This window comes from Panthera leo, chromosome F3 (assembly GCF_018350215.1).
Source record: "Panthera leo isolate Ple1 chromosome F3, P.leo_Ple1_pat1.1, whole genome shotgun sequence".
Lineage (NCBI taxonomy): Eukaryota > Metazoa > Chordata > Mammalia > Carnivora > Felidae > Panthera > Panthera leo.
The window spans coordinates 33,604,403-33,628,190 of record NC_056696.1 but is presented as its reverse complement, the minus strand read 5'-3'; the positions used below and the strand labels follow the sequence as shown (position 1 = coordinate 33,628,190).

Sequence of the window (23,788 nt, the reverse complement as noted above, 5' to 3'; positions counted from 1 at the left end):
TCCAAAAGGAGTATCTGAGGATGCTAGTATACAAGCAGAATCCAAAAGTATTCTGGGAACTAATAGCAGTGAGTGAGTAGATTGTCCACCAAGAGGGCTGTTCCAAGAGCACATCTTTCATGGATATGGGCCACTTATTGGCCATTTATTAAACTCAATCTCATCAGCAAAATTATTAAACACATCAAGAATATACGCCTGTATAATAATTGACTGGGCCAAGCGGAATTGGTACTTGGCAGAGCTGAATTAATTAGATGGGTCAAGGATGGGGGATGCAGAGAGAAAGTGGATATATATCCACTGCATGGCCAGGACAGGAAGCCTGGAGGTGCCACTGTGCTCCCAGGAGTGGGCCTCTGTTGTCACCATGATAGAGATTCAGGGTAAGTGTCACCTCAGCCTAGGGAAGTGGCGCCTACCTACCATATGATGCCATCACCCTAAGCCTAGGGAGACAAGGACGCTGTGCTTCCTATAAGCCCAAGCCCAAATGGCCCAGGGTCCCCCTCTCCCATCCACTGCCATCCTTAGGAAGCACACCTTAAAATCCATCATGATGTCTTGAAGCTGGAACCTCCTGTCCAGGTCCAACTGCAGAGAGACAGGATTCACATCTGGAAGGACAAAAAGTAGAAACTTTAGACCAGGAAATTCTACCTTCCCAGCCCTGAAGAAGGCTCTGGACTCCACTAGCTCTCGGAAGTCAGAAACCTCGATCCTCCAATTCTCCTCTTGGAGAGGAATGGTACCAGCATGCTTTTACTTATATTTCCTACTCAAGATCCTATCTGTCCTTGGCCAAGTTTCCTTCCCATCATCTCTTGATGACCCTAACACACTAAGAGATTTCAACTTGTCTGTTCTACAAGCCCCATTCCTTCAACGAGCTCATTGTAACTAATGGGGTGAAATAAAGGCATTTCTTTCTTGCTCCTTTTACCTATTCCTTGACTTCCAGTAAATTCTTCTAGCTACAGCATTCAAAAGGTCTCAAATACAGAGGCGGTAGGTACTGCCTGTTAACCACACATGTCCCACCTCCATAAGAAATGCCTAGAACACCCCAAGGGTTCCCAGGAAACTTCCAGCCACCCCCACGCTGTGGGAGCCTCCACCAGTTTACGCCCTTACAGGAGGCTGGCGCTTACCATTCTGGGACTGCCACCAGCGCATGGGGCCTGAGGATGAAACCACATTCTCCACTCGGTGGCCATTGTAATTATGAGGCAACCTGGAGTCACACTTGCAACATTTCATCCGCCACTGAGGGACAGGGAGACAAGAGAGCCTTGTGAGTGGGGTCCAGGGAAGACTCTCCCTTATGTCCTGAGAGCCTAGAACATTCCCTCTGTGAAACCCTACCCCCAGGGATCCACTGATTTCATTAATACCCTTGGAAGGATTAGCCTCTTAAAACAAGGCTATTGTCATCTTTGACTTTAATTCTTTTGTCTCCCTCCTAACACATAGCAAAGTGAATAGTAAATAGGCGTTACTGCTAGGAAAGAGATGTGAGGTAGCAGCAAACTCTGGTACAGAACATTGCCTCAAAGAAAAACTTGGAAAGAGTACCAAGAGCAAAACGAAGAAAAGATGAGGGATTTGCATGAATGTAGCATCTTCTGTGTGCTAGGTATAGGCTGGAGAGTTTTAGATCTCATCTGACCTAATCCTGGAGGCCTGGAGAAAACTGGGTTTCTGAGCATGAGGGAGAGGGGACACAGCAAAAAAAGGACAAGGGAATTTGGAGTTCCAGTCCTAGCTCTGTTACCCCATCTTCTAGGCTCAGTTTTCTCCTGTGCAGGTAGAGTGGAGGTTAGAATACAGTCATTCAATCATTCAGCAAATATTTACTGAGTGTGTACTATGTGCTAGACCCCGCTCTGGGCCCTGGAGTTATACTAGTGAACAAAATGAAGACCCTGCCCTCAGAGAGCCAACATTCTAGTAACATTTGGATGATCTCAAAGGCCTTCCAGCACTGACATCTGAGACTTGAGGACCCTTCTCAGGTTTGGCATTCCCTACCCACAGGAGAGAATCTAAGGGTCCCCCACCAAGTGGCGCTTTGTAGGTAGGTGGTCCCAAGGCCAGGAATGTTGCAGCCTTGGGGCTCAGGGCAAGAGTTCTCACATGAAGATCGAGGCAGCCAAAAAGGAAACAGCCTCACTGGGGAGCTCCCTCCCAAATCACACCTTCCTTGGCCTGCCCAAGCCCTGGGGTGACACAAGTGACACAAGAACTGAACCCCATGGACTCCACAGCAGGTGGAGACCAGCAAGCAAAAGAATAGGGCCATAGAACATGACCCTTGCTCTTTAAGTTTATGTGTGTGTGCGTATGTGTGCATGTGTGCATGCACACGTACCCCCCCACAGAGACAGCACAACCTTGTCCCAGCTCCCCCATGCAACACAAATAAACTCTGTTTTCTCTGAGTAACCAAGGCACCAAACCTTGTGCCCAGAGTAGAGAACACTATTCGGAGGGCTCCATATTCATCCACAAGTAGAAGCAAGGCTTGGACAAGAATCTCCTTCTGGGTGGGGACAACCGTATCTCCAAACACCCATGCCTCTGCTTTCCCCTAAGGCCTCTACTCACCAGAACCAGGGGAAAGCTCTGGCTTGTCCAAGGCCTTCCTGCTCCTGAACCTCTAGCCTGACCAGGGAAGGTGATAAGCCAATAAGGCTGATGTGATGTCTTAGAATGGGTAGTGTCCCCTGAACTAATTAACGTGACAGGTCAGTCCCAAAGGGATTGAGTTAATATGCTGAGCCTGTGCCTGGGGTTATGGGAACTCCTTGCCCAACACCCATCCTCCCTCCCCACGGCTGACAAAGCTTGGGACAGGGCAGAAGGAGAAGGGGAGCCAGGAGTCCTGGTTCCTGGAAACTCTACTTCCCACCCCACTTTCCAGTTCTCACCTGCATATGAGAGAATTGTCACCCATCCTGCTGCTCAGAGGTTTCTTCATCGCGACCAAACGTGTTTTATTAAACAATAATTTTTTGGTATTTAATGTTCAAATAATGGCTGGCATGCATGCTCTGTATGGAGCACTCAATGCCCTGTCCATTCCTTCCCCAGCTACATATTCCTTCAGGGTTCAGATCTCCACTTGAAATGTTGGGCATTTATTGTCTATTTATTTGCTTATATTGTTTGTTTACCCTCTGCCTCCTTCTGCTAAACATGTATACTCCACGAGGGCTTCCTCTCCTGTATTCCCAGTGCTTAAAAAAGTGCCCAGCACATAGTAGGCCCTTAATACTTAATGAATACCAAATACTCAATGACTGCCAACATTGTAATTATTACTAAACATTCCCTTACTGCAGTCATGGAGTTTAAAACGAGGGGTGGGGAAGAGAGGAGGTAATAGAACATCAGCATTATGTGACAGAGAGCTTGCCGTGGGCTAGGTACTGTACCCAGGTAATAAGGAGTATTTTTCCTATTTTACATTTGTGAAAGGTGAGGCTCAACAGGCTAGTGAGTTTTCTGCTGATAGCCAATGTCGGCACCAACACAACACCAGAGAGGGTCCCCTACCAACCCCCCCCCTCCCTCTTTCCCTCTCCCTTCCTCCATCAATGTTGCCCTCTCACTTCTGCTAGGAAGCCAGGTGGGTCCACAGACATCACGGAAGCACAGTAAAGGGTGACAATCTGTGTCTCACTCAAAGGGCTTGGCCTCACCGTGTAGCTGACCATGGGGGAGTGTAAGTTGGAGAAAGCGCTTTGGGAAGAAAGCTGGTTTCTCAGGCTGACCCAGCTCAGTTAACACAGAAACTGTAGATGTGTCAGTGGCTGAAATAAATACCTGAGCACTTAAAATAATCCTTTCTGGGCAAGAGAAGCCTCTTGCTGGAATCTGACTCTCCTCCAGAATCCTATTTTGGTCCCTGGCAGTGAGCATGCCCTTCTCCCCACTCTGCGCAGCCTCTCAGGGGCAAACTTTTCCACTCCCCATCCTCCGTCTACACTCAGCACATGTCCTGCAGAGAGACAAGGGCCAGCTGCCTTCCGGCCGCCTGTCACCAGAGCTCTCTCCTCAGCTCTGCTGGGACCCGATCCCAGCCTGTTCCCCGGCCAAGCAAGCACCAGAAACAAGGCTCTTTCTTTCCTCGGGCCTGGGGCACAGGGGCTAGAACAACTCAACCTGGAACTGAAAAATGACTTTCATGGTCCCAAAAGATGAAATATTATGTAACTATTAAAAAGACTGGTCACAGGAAGTTTTCAATGACATGGGGAAAATGCTTACCATATTTTGTTTTATGAAGAAAAACAGTTGGGAATAAATGTATATAGGTCATGATTATATATATATATATATATATATATATATATATATGATGTATACATATATCATATATATACATCATATATATGTTTAAAGGAATATAATATAAATATAAATAAATAAATATAATATAAAAGGAATATATATATATATATATATTTTAAAGGAATAGAAAGTGTTTGGAAGGACATATACCAACAGATTAGGTTGAACAGATGAAATTACTTCAGCCAATCTGACCTACAAAAATGGCAATGGCATGCAATTTAACCTAATATATCTGGGTAATCGGATAATAAGGAACTCTTTTCCTTATATGTTATTCTTTAATAATTTTAAACTTTAGTACCTTGGAGATACACACACACACACACACACACACACACACACACACACACACTTTTATGCCCAGGAAAGTAGACATTATAAAACTAAACAAACTAAAAGTCTCCAGGGTGTTCAGTATGGGCTTTTTACCCTGCCTCCTGGCCCAGTCTTCGGAGTCAGCTGGGGGTACCCAGTGCCTGCTCCACTTCCCTTCCACGTGTGCAGAGACTGATGGAAGATCAGATACCCGCGTGGGCTTAAAACCTACGTGCTGCTTATCCTAGTAACATAGCTAAAGGAGGGATTTATTACAATCCTTAGAGACAGGCTAAGCCAACAGGCTTGGGCCAGGTATTTTAAGTAGCTCTGCTCGTCAACTAGCTAGCTGGCTGGAGACCTGAAATAGAGCAGCTTATGGCAGAAGCCCACGTGAAGACAAGCTGCTAACTTTCTCTTTTCCTCTGTATCTCAGTTTCCCTTTCTATCTATTCTTGCATGCTTATATGAGTACGTGTATAAACGTGTGTGTGTGATTATCAATGCGAGGTTCTTCCCCTCATGTGTGTCAGGCGCTTCCATCTCTCCCAGAGGTGGAAGGTCTCAGCTGCAGCAGCCTCCCTCTGGGGTCAACTAGTGAGCGTTCTCCTGGCTGCACGACCTCAGAGACGCGGCAGTATTATCAGTTCAGCCTGTCAGGCCTCCAGCCAGTTTGGCTCCTACTTACTCTCCATCTGGAAAGGTTGGGCGTCTTCCCTCATCCTAGAGCTTTCTAGAAGCTCAGCAGTCTGGGGGGAAGAGAAATCCTCCCAGAGAGCTAGGGGGAGAGCAAAGGAGAGAGCAAGAGCCAGCAGGAGCCTGAATCACAGTGGAAATGGGTGGGAAAAGGAAGGTAAACGCAAATCAAAGCTCTGTGCCTTTGTAGAACACAGAGCTAACTCTAGGGGGAAATAGGAAAACAGCCTCTGGTTTTCATGGCCCAGTTCCCTGCCATGAGCAAGCCAGTGGCTGCCTGTGTCTATCTAAGGAGATATCATCAGGGTCATGGCTGCCAGCCAGGGCCAAAAGAAAGGAAGCCGAGACCAAAAAAAAAAAAAAAAAAAAAAAAGAAAAAAGAAAAGAAAAGAAAAAAAATCCAGCTGCCTGCAAGAAAAGACATTCATTCCACTTCAGCTTCCTCATTGGTAATACGCAGGGGTGGAATGAGATAATGAAGTTCCCTCTTGCTCTAACATGCTATTAGAATTCTTCCCTACTCCAGCTTATCTGCTCAGAAGTTTAAAAACACTCCAAACAAGAATGCAAAGGAAGGAAGAAAAGAAAAAAAAAGACACTGACCAGATGCTGTACTAGAGCAATACTCTTCTCAGCTAAGTGGGCAGAAGAAGGAGCCCTTAAGGTCATTGGTCAGCAAGGCCTCCATTAAACCCCACTGGGATCCAGAAGCCTCAGCCTTTCTACATTCGTGGATATTGCCATTAAAGGTCAAAAGTTGGGTTCCACTATGGTGCTGAGTGAGAGGAAAGCCCCAGTTCTATAAGGCACTTTCAACTTCATCTTCTCTCATCATGAAATAACATCTTCACCAAAGCCTTAAGCACTGCCCTTATCACCATCCAAAGTAAGTTCAGTAGGCTGACTTTCTGAAGCTGATTAAAGATGATGTGCACCACACACCCAGAAATTACACTGCACCAGGCTCTCTCCTGAGCACTGTGCATACGTTATCTCCTTCCATCCTTCCAAAATCTCTGAGGTAGGTATTTTACATTAAATGATGGGTATACTCATTTGACAGATAAGAAAGCAAGTCTTAGAGAGTTAAGAAATGTGTCCAAGTTCATAAAGCTAGGAAGAGATGAAGCAGGGATTTCTGTCCCAAAGTATCTGCCTTTAAATTTTCTATTCCTGTTCTGATCCAAGGGACACAGTGGTGACTTGGCAGCCACTGGCAGGGACCAGAATTGGTTGTCAGGATGCTCCCTCTCTTCTTCCCTGGGAAGGACAGCCTCAGCCCCAGCCTGGACCTTTACAGAAACGGAGATATTTCCCTAAACCTGAGTGCAGGGAATCCTTTGCCTGTCTGGACCTCTGTAGGCTCTGCCAGTAACAATGGTTCCTATAGCCTCCAAAGACAAAGAAGCAAAGTAGGTCTGCAAAATGTTGCCTAGAGACTTCTAGGGACCTGAACCCCAAAAGCAATTGAGTGAGAGACCAGGCCAGCAAAGTTTGAGGCCACCTGGTTGGTCCAGGCCTTCCCATCACATCTTTCCCTCCTCTTCTGTACTTTTAGCCTACAAGCTGTGCTTCCCAGCCCATAACAACCAGGCACCCAGAATCTCAGATTCCACCAACCCGGGTTTTTCTTCCTTCTGTTAGCAACATTATCCCCCAGTGTCCCTATCCATTTCCTCCTAGCCCTCAAAACTTACCCATCCTCGGTTTCACTTTCTTGGAACCCTTTTCAAAAGCCACAGCTCATTTTCTGACAAGCAAACCCTTGTTGAAATATAAATGGTTGATTATATGGTGCCTTTCCCAAGACCGTTTGTATTTTAAACAAGGAATTCAACAATGCTTCATCCAAAAGAGTGAATCCCCAATGGCAGGAGCTTTGGAAGTTTCAGAATGTCTGAGAGCTTCTGGGAAACGGGAGGGCAGACATTTTGGTTAGAGACAGTCTCAAAGTCTTCTGTGGGCACAGGATAAGGATCTCAGGATATATATGAACATATCCTCTGTCTACACATTAGCCATGCCAAAGGTTAAGAAAACAGACAATTGTCAAAGAAAGTCAGTGTTTGTTGGGGTTTGTGAATGTGGGTGTGGGTGCACTTACATGCATGTGTGCAAGTGTGTGCCTGTATGTGTGTGTGTGTTGGGGAGGAGGGGATGTGAACTGGATACTGCTCTTCAGCTTGTTTCCAAAAGATCAAAATGACAGCTATTTGGTTTACACAGCTAATTAACCTAAGGTGTGCATTATGTAAAACTGTTATTAAGGTAGCTGAGTAATTAAGTTTTCCCCAGAAAGGGAGGGAGTGGGAGATAAATAAGCATTTAGGGGAGCAGACACAACATTGGAGGAGACATTGTCAGAAGCAGAAATCAGGGCTGGGAAGCTTCCAGGCAAAACCCACTAGTTTCTGGGGAGCCTGCACCAGCCCAGAGATGATCACATGGCATGGCTCAGCCCCTGCCAGTACTTGCCTGAGAGAGACCATGAGGAACCCAAAGGGTCACACACAGCCCAGCCATCTCTGAGAAGCAGGCAGAGATGCTAAAGGTAAGCAAACATGAATGCCAACTAACCCAACTCCTTTATCTCGCAAATGGAGAAGTGGTGGTCTAGAGGGAACCCATGGGCTAGTAAGGTTCCATCCCTAATCTAAGTGTCACAGCCAGGATCAGAACCAGAGAGTCCTCACTACCTGTCAGGATGACTTCATTGACCATAATTGTCTCCAGAGTCTCCAACAGTCCACTGCAAATCAGATTGGCAGCAGCCACTTGGAAGCAGAGTGGGCTGGCCCAAGGATGGGTTGATTTCCATAAGTATGTGAGTGTGTGTCCTAATCAGGGAAGAAATGCTCAGGAGTATGACTCAGAGATGAGGCAGCCTTTGCACGCAGACACAGGTGCCAGTAGGCAGGTGTGTAAGGGAAGAGGGGATGGAACATTTAGCATCTTGCAGACACTAGCCATGGTCACTTTGCTCATTCCTTTGTACAGTCCTCACAACAACTCATTGGAGTGGGTGCTCTCATTACTCTCATTTTTCCAATGAGGAACTGACGCTCAGGGAGAGTACAGAAGCAAACAAGGATAAGGGGGCAACACAGATGTTCTTGGAGCTTTAGGGAACAGCGAGTTTATCCAGAGGTTAGCTAGGAGCTAGAGGAAGGAGAGCAAGGAAACAGGGCCATCCTGGTAAAGAACAGCCTGGGCCCAAGCTTAGATAGTTAAAGGTCAGGACCAGAGGGGCAAAGTTGGGGGTGGGATGCCATAAGGCCAAGCTGACCAAGTCCTATGTCCATTGCAAGGGATGCAATATGGACCCCAAAATCTCAGAAGCAAGCTCTTGAGGCTGATGGGGTTTAGCTACTGAGACCAAATCAGGGAGAGGAGGTAGGATGCCAACAGGCAAAGACTGGCACACAAAAAAGGAGCTACACTCTGAGACCAGGAGCTGGGAGAGACAATTTTGGAACTGGAAGGAGTCCCCACTGCTCCTGCAATTCCCATTCCACTGAGCCCCTCTGGGGTGGACAGCAGGGGAATGAGCAGTGCAGAACGTCCAAGAGTCATAAATCTCCAATGCGCTTGCATTCGTGCCACATCAGTGGGCAGGCAGCAGGTGCTGGGTAAGGCTGTAATTGGCTCAGGGCTCACCATGTCACAGAAATAGAACAGAGGCACTAACCAGAAGCTTCGACTTAAGGCAGGTGTGTATATCAGGGCAGGAGCTGGTAGAAAGGGGTGAGGGAGAGAAGGGGGAGGGGAGGGCACTAGCAGTGAGGTTCTGCATCATGTCTCATCTCCAGCCAGGGCTGGCCAGGACACCCCCCATCTTTAAATACTCAGAAAACTCAACACCTGTGTGTTTCCATCAGAAATTTGGGGTCCCAGCACACACCCAGACCCTCCCAATAGCTCACAGAGATAACAAGTGTCACCACATGAAGTATCATGAAAATAGATTGAGATAGTTTATATAAACCTCTTACTATGATGTCTGGGACACATAATATGTGCCTAATAAATTATAGCTGCTATACATACCATTTGATAATAGAATAAATTAAACTTAAAAACTGGAATTGGAACTCAGCAGAGTTAAAACACTGATTCCTAATTGTCATCACACAGCCACCACAGCACCCAGTGTGTGTCTTTAGTGTATGTCTTCATGGCTGCCACCCAACAGCCTCTAGGAGGTGAGACAGGTAAGAGAGTGGATGAGAAATGAAATAAGGGAGGAGTGGAAGGTAGGGGGAGAGAAGCTGGTTTCCGACAGTCAGCTCATTTCCAGAGAAAGTTGTGGCCAGGAGCAAACCTGCAGACACTTTCATCTAACACTCACTCATGGAAGAGGAAAGAAGTCTTAGAGAGGGGTAATATCTTGCCACAAGTTAGTGGCAGACCTGGGACTACACATTGCATTCAAGATGCCCTATCCTCTACTCTTGAAAAGAGGTTGCATGGCTTTATTCCCCCTTATAGAAAAGGGGGAAAAAAAGCCAATCCTTCTCAACTTTCACAGCAGCAAAATAGCTGATATTTATCCATCCTCAGGGTTGCAAAAGCCTAGACTTCTCTTTTGCAAGCACCACTTTGCTCTCAGGGGGCTATTTAAGAGCAGGGAGGGGAGTTGGCACCCTGGGCATCTGAGAGAGGCAGAGGGCAGGCCAAGGTGAAGCCAAAAGCCCAAGGCTTTGGGGACAGAGGCTGTCCAGACAGGGCTGGGGTTGAGGGGACATGCCAGGACAGGGGCTCTGACTTCTCCTTGCTTCTCCTTCCAGAAGGCAGGCCAGCCTGAGGAAGGAGGTCAGCAGAAGTCTTCCTGAAATTTTTAGACATACCCTAGTAACATGAGATTTTGAGGGTGTGTAGGAAGGGGGTGGCTAAAACCATTCTGTTGCCTAGAAAGCTCAATATTTCCAGGTCCCCTGATGCGTGTGGAGTAATCTGGGCCCATAGGGAGTACTTGTCTTATGCTGGCCATTTTACCCAACACTGTCAAACAGGGTTTCCTATATCCAACTGGGTGAGCAGCAGAAACCACAGCCATCTCTGTTCAGTGCCTCCAAAGCCACTACCCAGTACCATCTGTCATTAAAAGTAGCCAAGAGAACACTGGTGACAAGAAGGCCAGGGAGGCCCAGAGGCAGTATCAGATGCCACCTCCATCATCCCAAGGACAAGGACAGTCTGGAAAGAGGACACCACAGGCTCTCTGTGAACTCAAGTCTCTTTCATGGCAATCAATCTCTCTTACTCCCCTTCTGTCTGTTTCTCTCTTTCTCTCTTTTTCTGAAAAGACTAGAGATTCGAGGAAAACCACTTCCTCACCCACTCCTTTGTCCAAATCTTTGTCTTTGGGGCAGAAAGATGGCCAAATGAGACTTGCAGCTGGGAAACAAGAAAATGCTAAGTGATTTCAACCTTGGTAAACATAAGGCACCAAGAATGATCCCCACCTTATTAAAGAGAAAAGAAAAGACGAGCGCCTGGGTGGCTCAGTCGGTTAAGCGTCCAACTTCGGCTCAGGTCATGATCTCACGGTTCGTGGGTTCGAGCCCTGCGTCAGGCTCTGTGCTGACAGCTCAGAGCCTAGAGCCTGCTTCAGATTTGGTGTCTCCCTCTCTGTCTGCCCCTCCCCTACTCGCATTCTGTCTCTGTCTCAAAACATAAATAAACATTAAAAAAAAGTTTAAAAAAGAAAAGAAAGCCAAAGTTCCTACAACAAAGGTCCACAGGCATGTAGAAGAAAAAAAAAAAAACACAAAAGCTCTTTAAAAAACTCAGTTTCCTAATCAGGCAATGTCAATTGACAGGTCCTAGCGTTTGAGTTTCTGGATTTGTTCAGCTTGTGTTCTGACTTATCAGCTGAGCTGCCAAACCTCCTTTCTGGCCTCATCACTTCTTGGTCTATCCTGCTGATTTATGTTCTCCAACAGCAGTTGGGATGTTTCCCACTTTGCCTGAGTGGACCAACGAGGCTGAGAGGTAAGCTGGCTCTTCATACATGATAGTTGCAAAACACAGAAGGTAAACTCCAGCTTATAATCATATATTGTCCCGCTAGCTCTGTCCACTCATATCCCAACACTGGCCAAAGAGATGGTGGCAAACGAGTAACCATGGCACAACTTAGCTCATCCCACAGCAAGAACACAACCCAGTGCACACATCCCCCCACCTATGCTCCATCAGCCTTGACTTCATCCACCACCGACATGTTAAACTCTACATACTAAAGGATCAATACTCATCCCATTGTCTGTTCTCAAGACTTGAAAACCTGTCCTGCCCATGCCCAAGGACTGGGGAGAGATTTCAGTTTTATAAGCAGAAGAAGAGAGGAGCCATCCCGCTAACTCTGAGTACATTTTCTCTTGCCCAATGAAGGAGAAAATTCTGTCAAGGCAGTGATCTGGCCTTATATGTTTCTTGCATTCTCCACAGTGCATGAAGCTGGGGCTATACCAAGTACATTCCAGGCATTCTGTGAACAAATGGCAGACTCACACACAGCCCAATCTTGCCTTTTCCAGCCCTGGAGGCCATGGTGGTAGGGCCTACCTCGCCATACTGGGTGCAGTAGGTCTCAGGCTTGGTCAGTCCACAGGTGGATGAAGCATGGAGAAACCGGGTCCTCCCAATGAGCAGGTCCCCAACGGGTGGATAGCAGGCCCCACGGGAGCAGGCTTGCTGGGCACACAGGAAACTGGGCAAGACTGAAATCACAAGGGTGCTAAGATACAGCCTAGAGAGAGGAGGGTCCAGCAGGCCACCCAGTATCCCCCAGGGAAGCATAAATCAGCTAGACTAGCATGCTCCCACTTGGTGGTGGTGGTGAGGATTGCAATCCTGATGCTGCTAGGTAAACAAAACAAAACAAAACAAAACAAAACAAAACAAAACCCTGATTTCATGTTCCATAACCCATAACTTAAAAAGGAAAGGAGGGGAAACACTGGCAACCAAAAACCCTGGATGATCCTGAAATGTGGCATCCATATGTGGCTTTTAGAGTCAAGTTGCAGGCACATGCTCAGCCACCAGGACATAGTCCTCAATCTCTTCACTTGCAGCCTGGCCTCCGTCAGCAACCAGAGCAGGGCTGGCTGCTGGCCATTTGTGCAACACCAGGAGATGCCTGCAATCTTTCTGCTCCTTTATCTGCAAAGTTGACCCAGCCATACTCAGTGAGTGCCCAGTTACAGACCACTGTAAAATCAAGCCATGATGGCTCTGGAAGCAGCCAGAGTGAAAGGCTAAGAAATTAGCTGTGCAGGGCACTTGGGAAACCATGAGCCACCCTCAGGTAGAAATAAGAAGACACTTAGGAACCTCTCATCTTCTCCAAAGGCCCAAATGAGCAGGGAAACCTCATGGGTGCCCCAGTAGACAAGTGCTCCAAGCTCAAGGACTACAGGGTGACAGATGATGTTCGTACTTTGGTAAACTATCCTCTTACCCATGGTGTCACCTCCCTGCTATATAACAGGGCGTGGAAAGATGGGAATGGATACTTACCAAAACCCAGGAGTAGGAGTGGCCTCATTTTCAGCCAATAGGGGAATCCCCACAGAGGCTCTCACCTGGGACAGAACAAAGCAGCTTGGATTAAAAAAAATCCATAAAACCTCTGGGGCATACTAGCCCCCTTTACCTAGGGTCTTGACCTAGGATACTTCCGAGCAGCAGGTACATTTGTAGCCAAAAGCTTGGAAAATGTCAGAGCCCTGAACCCATGTCTGAGCTGGCGTGTGTCTCACAGCATAACCTGGGAAAATGCCATCACCTCACAGACTTCGTCTTCCCCCCCTGAGATGGAAGGGAAAGAGGCTTGGCCCTACCCTGCCCGCACAATCGTGGGGAGCAGAAAAGGGCTGGGCCCTTTGCAGAAGAGGAGCTATAGAGGCCTTGTTACTACTCCAAGAAACAGAGTTGGCCTTTCTCAGGGCTTGGCCCAACATCCAGGCCCAAAGGTGAGTGGGTCAAAGTGACGGAGGGCCTGGAAGCGAGCTCTCTCTGCCACTGCCATGGTCTCCAGTACCACCCAGGCCACCCTAAGGGTGAGACTGTGGTGGCCACAATTCTGGGCTAAGCAGGTAGCTGGGATGTGATGGCAAGAAAGGGGAGCCTGGCAGAATTTAAAAAGTGAATGATGATTTCATCTGAACTGAAAGCAACTCAAAATGTCTCCCATTTTGGCCCGGGGTGTGCGGGAGGGAGTCCCCAGAATGGGGATTCTGGAGGCTGAGGCTGGATACTCAAAGGGTCCCTCTGGGGGACAGGCAGGCCTACTGTGCTGAGGCAAGCCCCACCCCAGCTCAGGCAGTGCCCAACTCTATCTTCGTTTGGATGTGTGCCCTGCTCCAGTGACAGCCACAAACTCCCTTGGCTGGGGTGGAAGAATGAGGCGGGGGGTGGGGGTGCGGGCAGGACAAGGCATGGCCACAGAGGAACCTGGGGACACTCCTGGCATCTTTAAATTATACATCCTAATTCATCAAAATTGTTTTACAATCCCTCCCAGAAGATTCAGGGGCCCCAGGAGGAGATGGGTGGCCTGATGTTGCGCAGCTAAGCATGGCCTAAGAGGAGACCCGTTTTTTGGTTTTTCATCCAGTGCTATCTCTGTGCTTCCACTCCCAGGCTAGAATCTTCCACGACTAGGCATCTGAGTGGCCCTTGGAAGAGCTCTAGCTGGGCCAGCCCACACTTCCTACTACTCTTTGTGCTCAGCCCCGATCTGAAGCTGCTTTTTTATGTCACCGAGACTCTTATCAGATGTGAAAAAGCAGCCCAAACAATGGCAGACATTTAACCTAGCCTTTGGAGGTGAGCTTGCTTGCTTGGGTGAGCTCCCAGGAAGGACTGAATCAGGCCCTGTAGCCAGGCCCCAGACACCCAGAGATACAGACAGCCCTTCCCCCCGTGTCTGGCCCTCACCGGGCAGGTGAAGGCAGGTGAAGACAGGTAACATACCTTGCTCCGTGCTGCCTGCTCTTCTTTCTCCAGATGGCCTCTGAGAGCACCCCTTGAATGTGGGGGCTCCTCTCCTGGCTCCCAGTTTTTAAAGAACGGCCTCACCTCTGGAGACTCCCTGGCTGGGCGTAGCCCACTGCAGGGCGGGCCTCAGGAATCTGGCGGCTGGCACGCCCATCTGCCGTCACAGCACCCCCACCCCCCCAGGACAGGACTGGGCAAGTGGGTCGGTCTCAGAGGCCTCACAGCGAGCTCATCAGTCCCTGGCTGCCCATGGGTGTCCTGGGTGGGGGGTGGTTGAAGGGAGCCACTGCAAACAGAAAGCACCAGGCAAATGTCAGTGACTCCAGGGGGGCAGGGAACAGCACTCACATTGTGATAGACACCACACTTGGCACTTTCCCAAGGCCTACAGGGGTCAGCTTCCTCTTGTGTCCTGGACCACCCTGGACAGAAGACCAAGCAGAGGACACAAAGGTCAGGGCTATTATATATGGTATTATTGCCCAGACCTGTCACTGGGCTTCAAGGGGAGGAGAACTAAACATCCAGGACCCTGGAAAGCACCAGACCCCTCCCAAGGAGGGGGGAGGGGAAGTGGAAAAACCCTACTTCGTGGGGAATTTGCAGACCCTTTAGGTTCATCAGGAAGGGGTCAAAGCCCAAGGAAAGCTTAAGGGGAATAAACAGGAATAAACTCTAAATGCCTACCCTCCGACTCCCTCTGCAGGTTGGCAGGGAGCCCCAGGACAGGTAACTACCTGTGAGTCACTGCCCCCAGCTCAGTAAGGGCTGGTCTCGGGGCCCCACCCTTCCAGGGCAGGAATGCCAGCCTGCAGGGCCAGAAAACAGACCTGACTGCAAGTGGTAGAAGGAAAGGTTAACCACAACTAGACCCACTTCCCCTGTCTGCCCCCTCCCCCACCGGGCCTGAGAACACAGCTTCCTTTGTGGGATTCTGGGTGCACCCTTGCCTTAGGGCCCCCGGGCTGAGAGCCACTATAAATGGCAGTAACAGACCTAAATGGAAAGGCTGGTCTCAGAGGACACTCATCCCCCAGGTTAGGGTCAGAGATGGCTTTTAGAGAGATCTGGAAGGTCACCCAGTCCATATCTTGGCACTGTTGAACTGGCATTGTCTTGGAACACCGCTCGCTGCCTCAAAGTTTCTATTTAAAGGAGACTCTTAACTATCCAGTCCAGTCTGTCAGTGTCTCCTAAGCAAGAAGTTCTCTACAGTTTGAGGGTAAGTCCAAGAAATTGGTTGGAGAACCCTTAAGGGGAAAATGTAGAATTTTGTGGATTAAACCGGGCGTTTCTAATCTCAGGTTCTAATTTAGTCCAGTAAGCTTAGGTGGGCATGGGAAGTACTATAATTAGCAAATGGGCAATAAGTTATTTACACACATAACAAACACTCCAATAAATGTTAGTGTTTTGACCCCTGTAAGAATTCCAGTGAAATCTGGTTTAACTCAACAAGCCACAGTCAGTACGAACAGCTCCCCTACATGGGCCAGCCTCTGCAACAAGAACACAGAGAGACCCCCATCACATCCTCCAGAGAAAGGTCACTGCTGACACCCACCCCACCTCCTGGGGCTTAGAGTCCACCCGCCTGGTCTGTGTCTCCCCACTTCTCCAGCTCCCTGAACTCTAAGCTTCCAGGAAGTCTTCACCCTCCTGGAACTGCCCCATCCCTTGCCCACCACCAGGAAAGAGGATGTGACAAAGAACTCGTTAATAGTTAACCAGCAGAAGGAGCCGGTGTGGCAATCCCAGACTGTCAGACGAGGTGGGGCAGGTGTGTGGTGGGCCGCACACTGAGTGGCTGGGGCCCTTCAAATCCCCCTCCTTCTCCTCCCTTATGAGGCCAGGAGCCCGGGTAAATAAGCCGTTAGTGTTTCAGACTTCACAGGCTGGGGCAGGCCCCAGGAGTGGTTTCGCTTCACAGAGGGAAATGGCAATTGCTCCGTTTGGGCACCCCCCACACTCTGGGCCAAATCCAGGACAGTGTTTCTGCAGACCCCCAGGGTAGGCTTGTCAGCCTCACTCCTCAGGGATACTGAGCACTCTCCAAAGGGGATCTAGAACCCTCAAGATGGCAGGGCCCCAGGCACAGCTTTGAACTTCAGAACCCAATTTGTTCACAGACAAGAAGCCTAAAATAGAGCCAGAGGCTGGGTTAGGACCTGGCCAGGGCTAAAGGGCAGGTGGGGGCATCACTACAATGCCCCAGCCTCCCTTCTGTGTACTCTTCCCTCTCTAACTGCTTCCCATCATCTTGTTCTGGAGCCCTCAGCACCACCACCCTCCCACCAACACCCCCCCACACACCCCTCCCACCAGCCCTGGCTCATTAGAACTTGAGCTTAGGGAAATGGCTACTCAAGTTATCCTTGACTCCTGTCTCTCTTGCACCCAGATCATCCTATCAGGAAATGCTGTTAGCTCCCCTTCCAAAGGCAAACAGAACCAATCACGTCCACCCTCTTGGCCTGAGCCTCTCTTCCTCAGACTTCTGCAAATCCTTGAACTTTCCTCTTCTTCCTCCTAACTGGTCTTCAGTAGACCCTCTTCTGTTCAGAACCCTGCACTAGCTCCCCATTATGGTCAGGGTCAAAGCCAAAGCCCTTAGAGACATCTGCGAGGCCCTATGTGATCCAAACACCCCCATGATTCCTCTGTCTCTACTGATACTGCCCCTCACTCCTTTCACCCCAGGGGCATGGCCTCCTAACCGTGCCTCCAAACCACCAGGCTGCTTCCGTCCTAGGACTCTGCTGCCTTGCCTGGGTACTTCCTCCCCGTGGAACACTGTCCCCTGGGTGTCTACAAGGCTAACTGGCCTACCTCTTTCAAGTCTTTGTTCAAATGTTACTTTCTCAATGACTCTGACCACCCTATTTAAAATGACAAGCAATTTCCCTGCCCAATCCCTGTCCCCAGCCCCCAGCACTCCCAACCCCACCTATCCTACATTATTGGTGGGCTGGGTCTTTCTGGTTGTGGTGTGCAACACTTACCAGCTTTCCACCAACTATATAGCTTACCTATTAATCACGTTTATTTTCTGACTCCTTCCACCAGAATGACATGTTCAAGAAGGCAGAGATTTTTGTCCCTTTTGTTCACTACTGTTTTCCAAGTGCCTTGAAATAGTGCTTGGCACATAGCAAGTGCTCACTCTTTGTGTAACGAACAGGTTCACACCGAAGTGTAAATAAGGGATGTAGTTTAAGGAGTCCCCATGCACTATGGGTGTATTTGCATTCTCAGAGGGGACAGTCTGGGCCTCTAGTCACCGGAATGGACGGCTTATAGTGGAAATTCCTGTGGCAGTCAACTGCAGAGAGGGGGGTCTTTCTGGAGGCACCTACCCCCAGATTACATAAATGTCACCATGTTGATGTAGGCAGCATCCTGTGTGCTTATCAGTCATTCCTGGCAATGTCTCTGACAGGGTGTGGGGGTGGCATTAGAATCTCCAGTCTCCATTATCCATCTGTCAGGCTCAACCCATCCAAATTGTCAGGGAGATCAGCCAAGATCTGATCAATGAGAGATCAAGGGATAGGGAGCAAGGAGAGGGAAGGAGAGAAGAAAGGAGAGGAGTTTAAGGTGGATAAGAGAGCCTGGTGCAGGCTGTGAATGCCGGATCACAGGTGTCGGTAGGAAGAGGCACCAGGTGACTAAGGCCCAGGCACCACCTGAACATGGTGAGTCATGGCTGAGTCTTCGTCTGTGGGACAGGGTAGGCTCCAGGAACAGCCCTGGGGACTCGCCACGTGACTCAAGCCGGCGTGGCCCTTCACACCTGCACCATAGCTCAGTGGCCCAGACATTGGTCACTCTTCCGTGAGCCTCCCCCAAAACCAGAGAGAGACAGTTTATTATGTTACTGAGCACAGGCAAGAGCCCAGCCTCAGACAGAGGCCAGCAGAACAGGGGCCTGGGATGCCTGTCAGGGGCCGACTCCATTTCGTGCCCTTCTCTCTCCCCTACCCTCACCTCCTCAGCCTGAATGTCTGCCCAAAGGACAACGGCACACATTGGCTTGGGCCTGAGGTCCAGGAGAAATCAGGCAGTCAACTTAAAATAACTACAGCTAACATTTTACCAAGTGCTCAGGGTGTGCCAAGCACTGTTCTAAACCCTTCATATGTATTAACTCATTTAATACTCACTACATCTCTGTAGAAGATGGCACTTAATCATCCTTCCTATGCAGATGAAGAAAATGAGGCACACTTTCAGGAACTTGGTCCCAGCTAGTAAGTGCTCATTTGAACCCAGACCAGTTTGCTCCAGCGCTCATATTCTTAACCATCACTTAGAGCCTAACATCACCTAAATTCCCTGTCTTTCCCTTTGCTAATCTTTGACCAGAACCCATCAGACTCTGAACTTCGTGTTTACCAAACCTAATCAAGACCCAACATCTCTGAAAATGCCTCTTTGAGCTCTTGCTCCAAATCTTGGAGGACTGGTGTTAGCTGGGCGCTCCTGGGGAGGCAATGATGCTGTAGGAACATCCAAAACAGACACCATTAAGTGCCTTCCTGTTTGTTTTCCACGTTGACAGGCTCTCTTGTGTGGGCAGAGATGAGGAAGGGGCTGGCATCCCAATTCCCCATCTCAGAGGCTCAGGCACATACTGGTAGGGTTTCCCCTCCACGTTGACAAGGAGCTGTTCTGACTGAGGACTTGAGTACCCTATAAGGAATGGAAAGAGAGAGAAAGTAGCCGGAAACACATCACAGTGACCTAAACACAGTGTATGTGACAGGATGACACAACTTCTGCCTCGCCACAGGAAGGGGGAATCCCCTCCCCTGAGGTCAGGCTCCTGGGTCACCTCAGCTCCTTCTATCTCCCAGGGTACACCCCCAAATGCTCCACCCTTCCCTCCTGAGGGGTACAGCTCAGTGTAGCCTGCAGCTTGCTGGAGTAGAAAGCTGGCCTATGTCTGGCCCATTGTTGGCTGGCTTCCCAGAGGAGAGGGAAGAATATGTTGGCATTTCTACCACCTGTACTGTGGGTTCCTGACCTTCCTCTAGCAGACAAGCCAGCTCATGACCAAGCATTCTCCACCCCAACCGCCTCCACCTCTGCTGTCCAGTCACTGTCCTCAGGGTATTAGGTTTTCGAGATCTACACCCAACCTCTGTGACCTTTGGCCACAGAGATGCCATGTGGAGCTCCCCATGTGGCCATGGCCCAGCCGGAGAGGAGAGAGACAGATGCCTGAAGGGGGCAACATGCAGCCGCGCGGCAGGTCAGCAGCCTTTGGGGAAGACACGGAGGGGGACTGTGGGCATTTGCCTCAGGAGATCTGCTCCCCGACCTAGCAGAGGGCTGCCAAACAGGACTTCAAACTTCTAAATACAATCCCAGAAAGGGCCAGTAGGCCGACAAACTGAACATCCAAATGTTCAGACTGGCGTTTGTTGACGGAGTATGGGGAAGTGAGCACTTCGAGGTTTGAGGGGGGAGGGGGGCATCGGTGTATCTGGCTCCACATCTGGAATTAGCCCCAACTAAAGGCTTTTAATCAGCACCTCCTTGCAGTGCTTGTGGCCGCATAGGGTCCACGTATGGACTGGAGCATCTCGGAAATCCTGGTCCTAGCTCCAGCTCTGCTACTCATCTAAAGTGTAAACTAGGGCAAGCCCCTCGCTGGGTCTCATTTTCATCATTTGAGAATACAGGTGTTGGATTTTACTGGTTCTCAATCCAGGCTGTCCCTCAGAACTACTTGCAAGACTTACAAAATCACAGACTTAAGCCAGGCCCCACCCCCAAATTTAATTGGCTTGCAGAGTGGTTGGGGCATTCAATGTTTTTGAATCTCCCCTAAAGCCCTCTCCAGTTCCAGAATGTTCTGCTCTCAGGGTGGACAGCAGTTAAAGCCCGGACCTCAAGGTGAGCGAGGTGAAGGTGAAGGTCTTGACTCTGCACCCCCAGCTGTGTGCTTTTGCACAACCAAAATGGCTTGCCTACAATGGCAATATTAGCCATCTGCCTCGTGGATCCTTATAAAGTTTAAAGTAAACAACGCAAACTTGTGGCCTGGCTAGGTGCGTCCTCTATAAAAGATGTCTGTGCTCACGTGCACATCACATGCAGGCGTCAAGGCCTATGATAAGCAGAATCTGCAGTTGTTCTTATCAAAATGCAAATATCAATCCCATCCAGATATTTCATAGCTCACTTACCGGGCAGCAGGCCATCCACGGAAGCCCCAGGGCCCAACCCAAAAATCTGTGCTTTGTGCATTCCACTCTGTTCCTTAGGGGCTGCAAAGTCCTCAGAAGCCATGACTTGGACCAGAAGGGATGAGGGGACACTCCGGGGGCCAACGAGCTAAGCTCCCGAGAGCAGGGCGATGCTCCCAGCATTCCTGCACAGGGAAGGACAGAGGGTAGAGGGCAGGGAGTGTTTACAAACAGAGGATAGAGGGCAGAGGAACAAGTGTAAGGATAACAGACTTACTGTTTTATGGCCATCAAGATTTAGCAAAACCAGAGTCCAACACCTGATAAAGATAGGAGTCAAAGCTGGTCTGGGCAGATGTTTTGTTCTTAACTCAGGGCAGCTGCCTAGCAAATCTGAGGGCGATAGATAAAAGGCACTTTCTTTTCCTGGGGCCTTTGTTTTACACAGATCAAAGCCTGGGCAATATCCCAGCAGAGAAGGGTGATGAGTCTTTATCCAATCTCATTCCTTCCCTTGAAAATGTGAGTCAAAACTGATTCCCTTCTGATCTAAAATACTGATAAGAGATTTAATACTGATAAAGAGGGAAAAGCTGATGGGATACTGTTAAGTGGGGCGGGGGGGGGGGGTGGAGACTTAGAAAATAAACGTACATAAAATCTACTTAACTCTAAAGAAAACTAATATTCAGAGAGAAGACAGGGAGAAAATAGCCATGTTAATATTTCCTATCTCTTTCTTTCTTTAAAAAAAATTTTTAATGTTTATTTTTGAGAGAGAATCACAGAGTGCAAATGGAGAAGGAGCAGAGAGAGAGGGAGACGAAGAATCTGAAGTAGTCTCCAGGCTCCAAGGTGTCAGTACAGAGCCTGACACAGGGCTCAAGCTCACGAACCGTGAGATCATGACCTGAGCCAAAGTCGAACGCTTAACTGGGGCCACACAGGTACCTTTCTTCCTTTCTTTCTTTCTTTCTTTCTTTCTTTCTTTCTTTCTTTCTTTCTTTCTTTCAGAGAGAATGAGTGTGAGCGAGGGAGGAACCAGCAGGGGAGGGGCAGAGGGAAAGGGAGAGAGAGAACCCCAAGCGGACTCCACACCTAGTGCAGAGCCAGACACGGGGTTCAGTCTCACAACTGTGAGATAACAACCTGAGCAGAAATCAAGATTGGGATGCTTAACCAACTGAGCCACCCAGGCTCCCCTTCCTGTCTGTTTCTATTTCTCTGCATGCCTTCGTCTTCCATAATGAGCATATTTTATTAGAATAATCAGTAAACATAAAGTAAAAAGCATCAGGGTGAAGACAGTAATTTTTGTTCATCTACAAACTATTAATCCATCTCTCTTTGCTCCCTCCTCTGCCCTGAACCACTATACCCAGGGACTGCCCAGGAGTTCACTACAAATTTTCTAAAACATTGTAGATTTTGTAAGATATGGCTTCCCTTTCTTAAGAAAGATTGCTTCTTGGGGCTGTTAGAGTTCTTATGTCAAGAAAGCCCTTAGCATAGTTCCTCAATAAATGTATGTGCTAATAAACGTGTAAGGAAGAACAGACAAAAAGAGAGGGAGGGCAGAAAATGTAACAAGTAACTACCAGCACCTTATCTTCCTGCTTGTATGTCTCAGGGCAAATCAAAAGAAAGAAAGAGTCAGTTCTGGTTTATCTATATTTTGAGGGGAAAGAGGAAGTGAGGATAACTAAAATTCCCACCCTCATCCAACTTTGCCTTTCCCATGCAATTCTCCCAGAATAACATACCTAATTCTGAACTTCCCCATTGCTCACTCAGAAATTTGCATACCCAGCAGCTCCCAGTGCTCAAGTATAATCACACATTTGGATTCCTAACTGTGATGTTGCTTCTCTCGATCTGATGTGTGTGCACTGTCCCCAGTGATCCTTGTAGCTAGCACTGCCAGATAAAATACAGAGGTCCCAGTTAAATTTGTATCTTAGATAAACAAGGGACACCTTGTCAGTATAAGTAGAACCCCAAAGATTGCATGAGGCATTCTTATACTAAAATAGGATCCATTATTTATCTGAAATTCTAATTTTACTGGGCTTCTCATATTTTTATTTGCTGAATCTGGCAAACTTACTTGTAGTAGATGGTTCACTCATGGCTTCCAGACTTTTCCTAACCTGCACACCTTCCTCTAGAAGTTCCTCCATCTGTCAGCAATCTTCTTAAGATATGGTGCTTAGAAGTGAACTTCTGTGACCAGAAGTGTCCTGGTGTCCAATGTCTGACATCATGGCGGCATGCTCTGGGCATGAGTCCCTTGATCAAAGACCTCTCCAGGTGAAAGACCAAGAACTAAACAACAGTATAGAGAACTAAACAACCTGCATCATCTGGAGACTCTGTGTATGCTTCCCTGGACATGAGAGGTTGCATTTACTCCTTTGGTTAAGTATTACTCCAGAAAGAAATAGCTATGTATTTCCCTGAAAGAACAGAAGGGAACAAAATATTTTTCTGCTTTTGCTATGTATAAGGAACCATTCTAAACACCACGTCTACAGTATCTCACTTATGTATCCCAGAAGCCCTAGAAGGTGGCTCTTTAAAGGAGATATTATTTCCCTTTTTTATAGCCTCAGCATTATTAGGTAGCTTGAAAAGTTTACGAGGTGTTAGAGACTGAATATGTCTGCACCCCCCCCCCCCCGCCGCCAGATTCATATGTTGAAACCTTAACCTCAATGTGATGGTATTGGGAGATGGGGCCTTTGGAAGGTAATTAGGTTTAGATGAGGTCATGTGGGTACAGTCCCCACATGGGATTAGAGACCTTATAAGTAGAGGAGCAGACACCAGAGCTCTGCCTCCACAGTGTGGGAACACAGTAAGGGGACACCTGTCTGAAGCCAGGAAGCTGGCTCTCATCAGGAACCCAATTACTAGCACCGTCATCTTGGCCTTCTAGCCTCCTAGAACTGTGAGAAATAAATGTCTATTGCTTAAGCCACCCCATCTATGGTATATTATTTGGGTAGCCCAAGGTGATGAAGACACAGAACTAGCATTTTAGTCAGGTTATGCTGCAGTAATAAACTAACCACAAAACCTCACCAGCATAACACAACAAACATTTATTTGTTGTTCGTACAAAGTAAAATGGGAGACAATGGTGAGGGGAGAGGTCCTCTGTTCTATAGCCATTCAGGGACTTCTGCCATCTTGTAGCTACACCAACAAGGACA

At 48.4% G+C, this 23,788-nt stretch overlaps 1 protein-coding gene across 12 annotated transcripts in view; it reads right to left on the bottom strand.

The window, feature by feature from the left end:
- The window catches only part of LAMB3 (laminin subunit beta 3), a 163,138-nt gene that overhangs the window by 23,174 nt on the left and 116,176 nt on the right, over positions 1–23,788 (bottom strand). For 8 of the 12 annotated variants that reach the window (XM_042925910.1, XM_042925908.1, XM_042925904.1 and 5 more), the window contains exons 3-9: positions 20,574–20,758; positions 17,736–19,071; positions 14,356–14,665; positions 12,898–12,962; positions 11,941–12,095; positions 1,152–1,266; positions 544–617 (exon numbers count right to left, since the gene is read on the bottom strand). In XM_042925910.1, the coding sequence (XP_042781844.1) occupies positions 544–617; positions 1,152–1,266; positions 11,941–12,095; positions 12,898–12,925 (372 nt within the window). In that variant the 5' untranslated portion in view covers positions 12,926–12,962; positions 14,356–14,665; positions 17,736–19,071; positions 20,574–20,758. The remainder of the gene's footprint in view (positions 1–543; positions 618–1,151; positions 1,267–11,940; positions 12,096–12,897; positions 12,963–14,355; positions 14,666–17,735; positions 19,072–20,573; positions 20,759–23,788) is intronic. The other 4 variants (XM_042925914.1, XM_042925915.1, XM_042925912.1 and 1 more) reach the window with 4 other exon arrangements.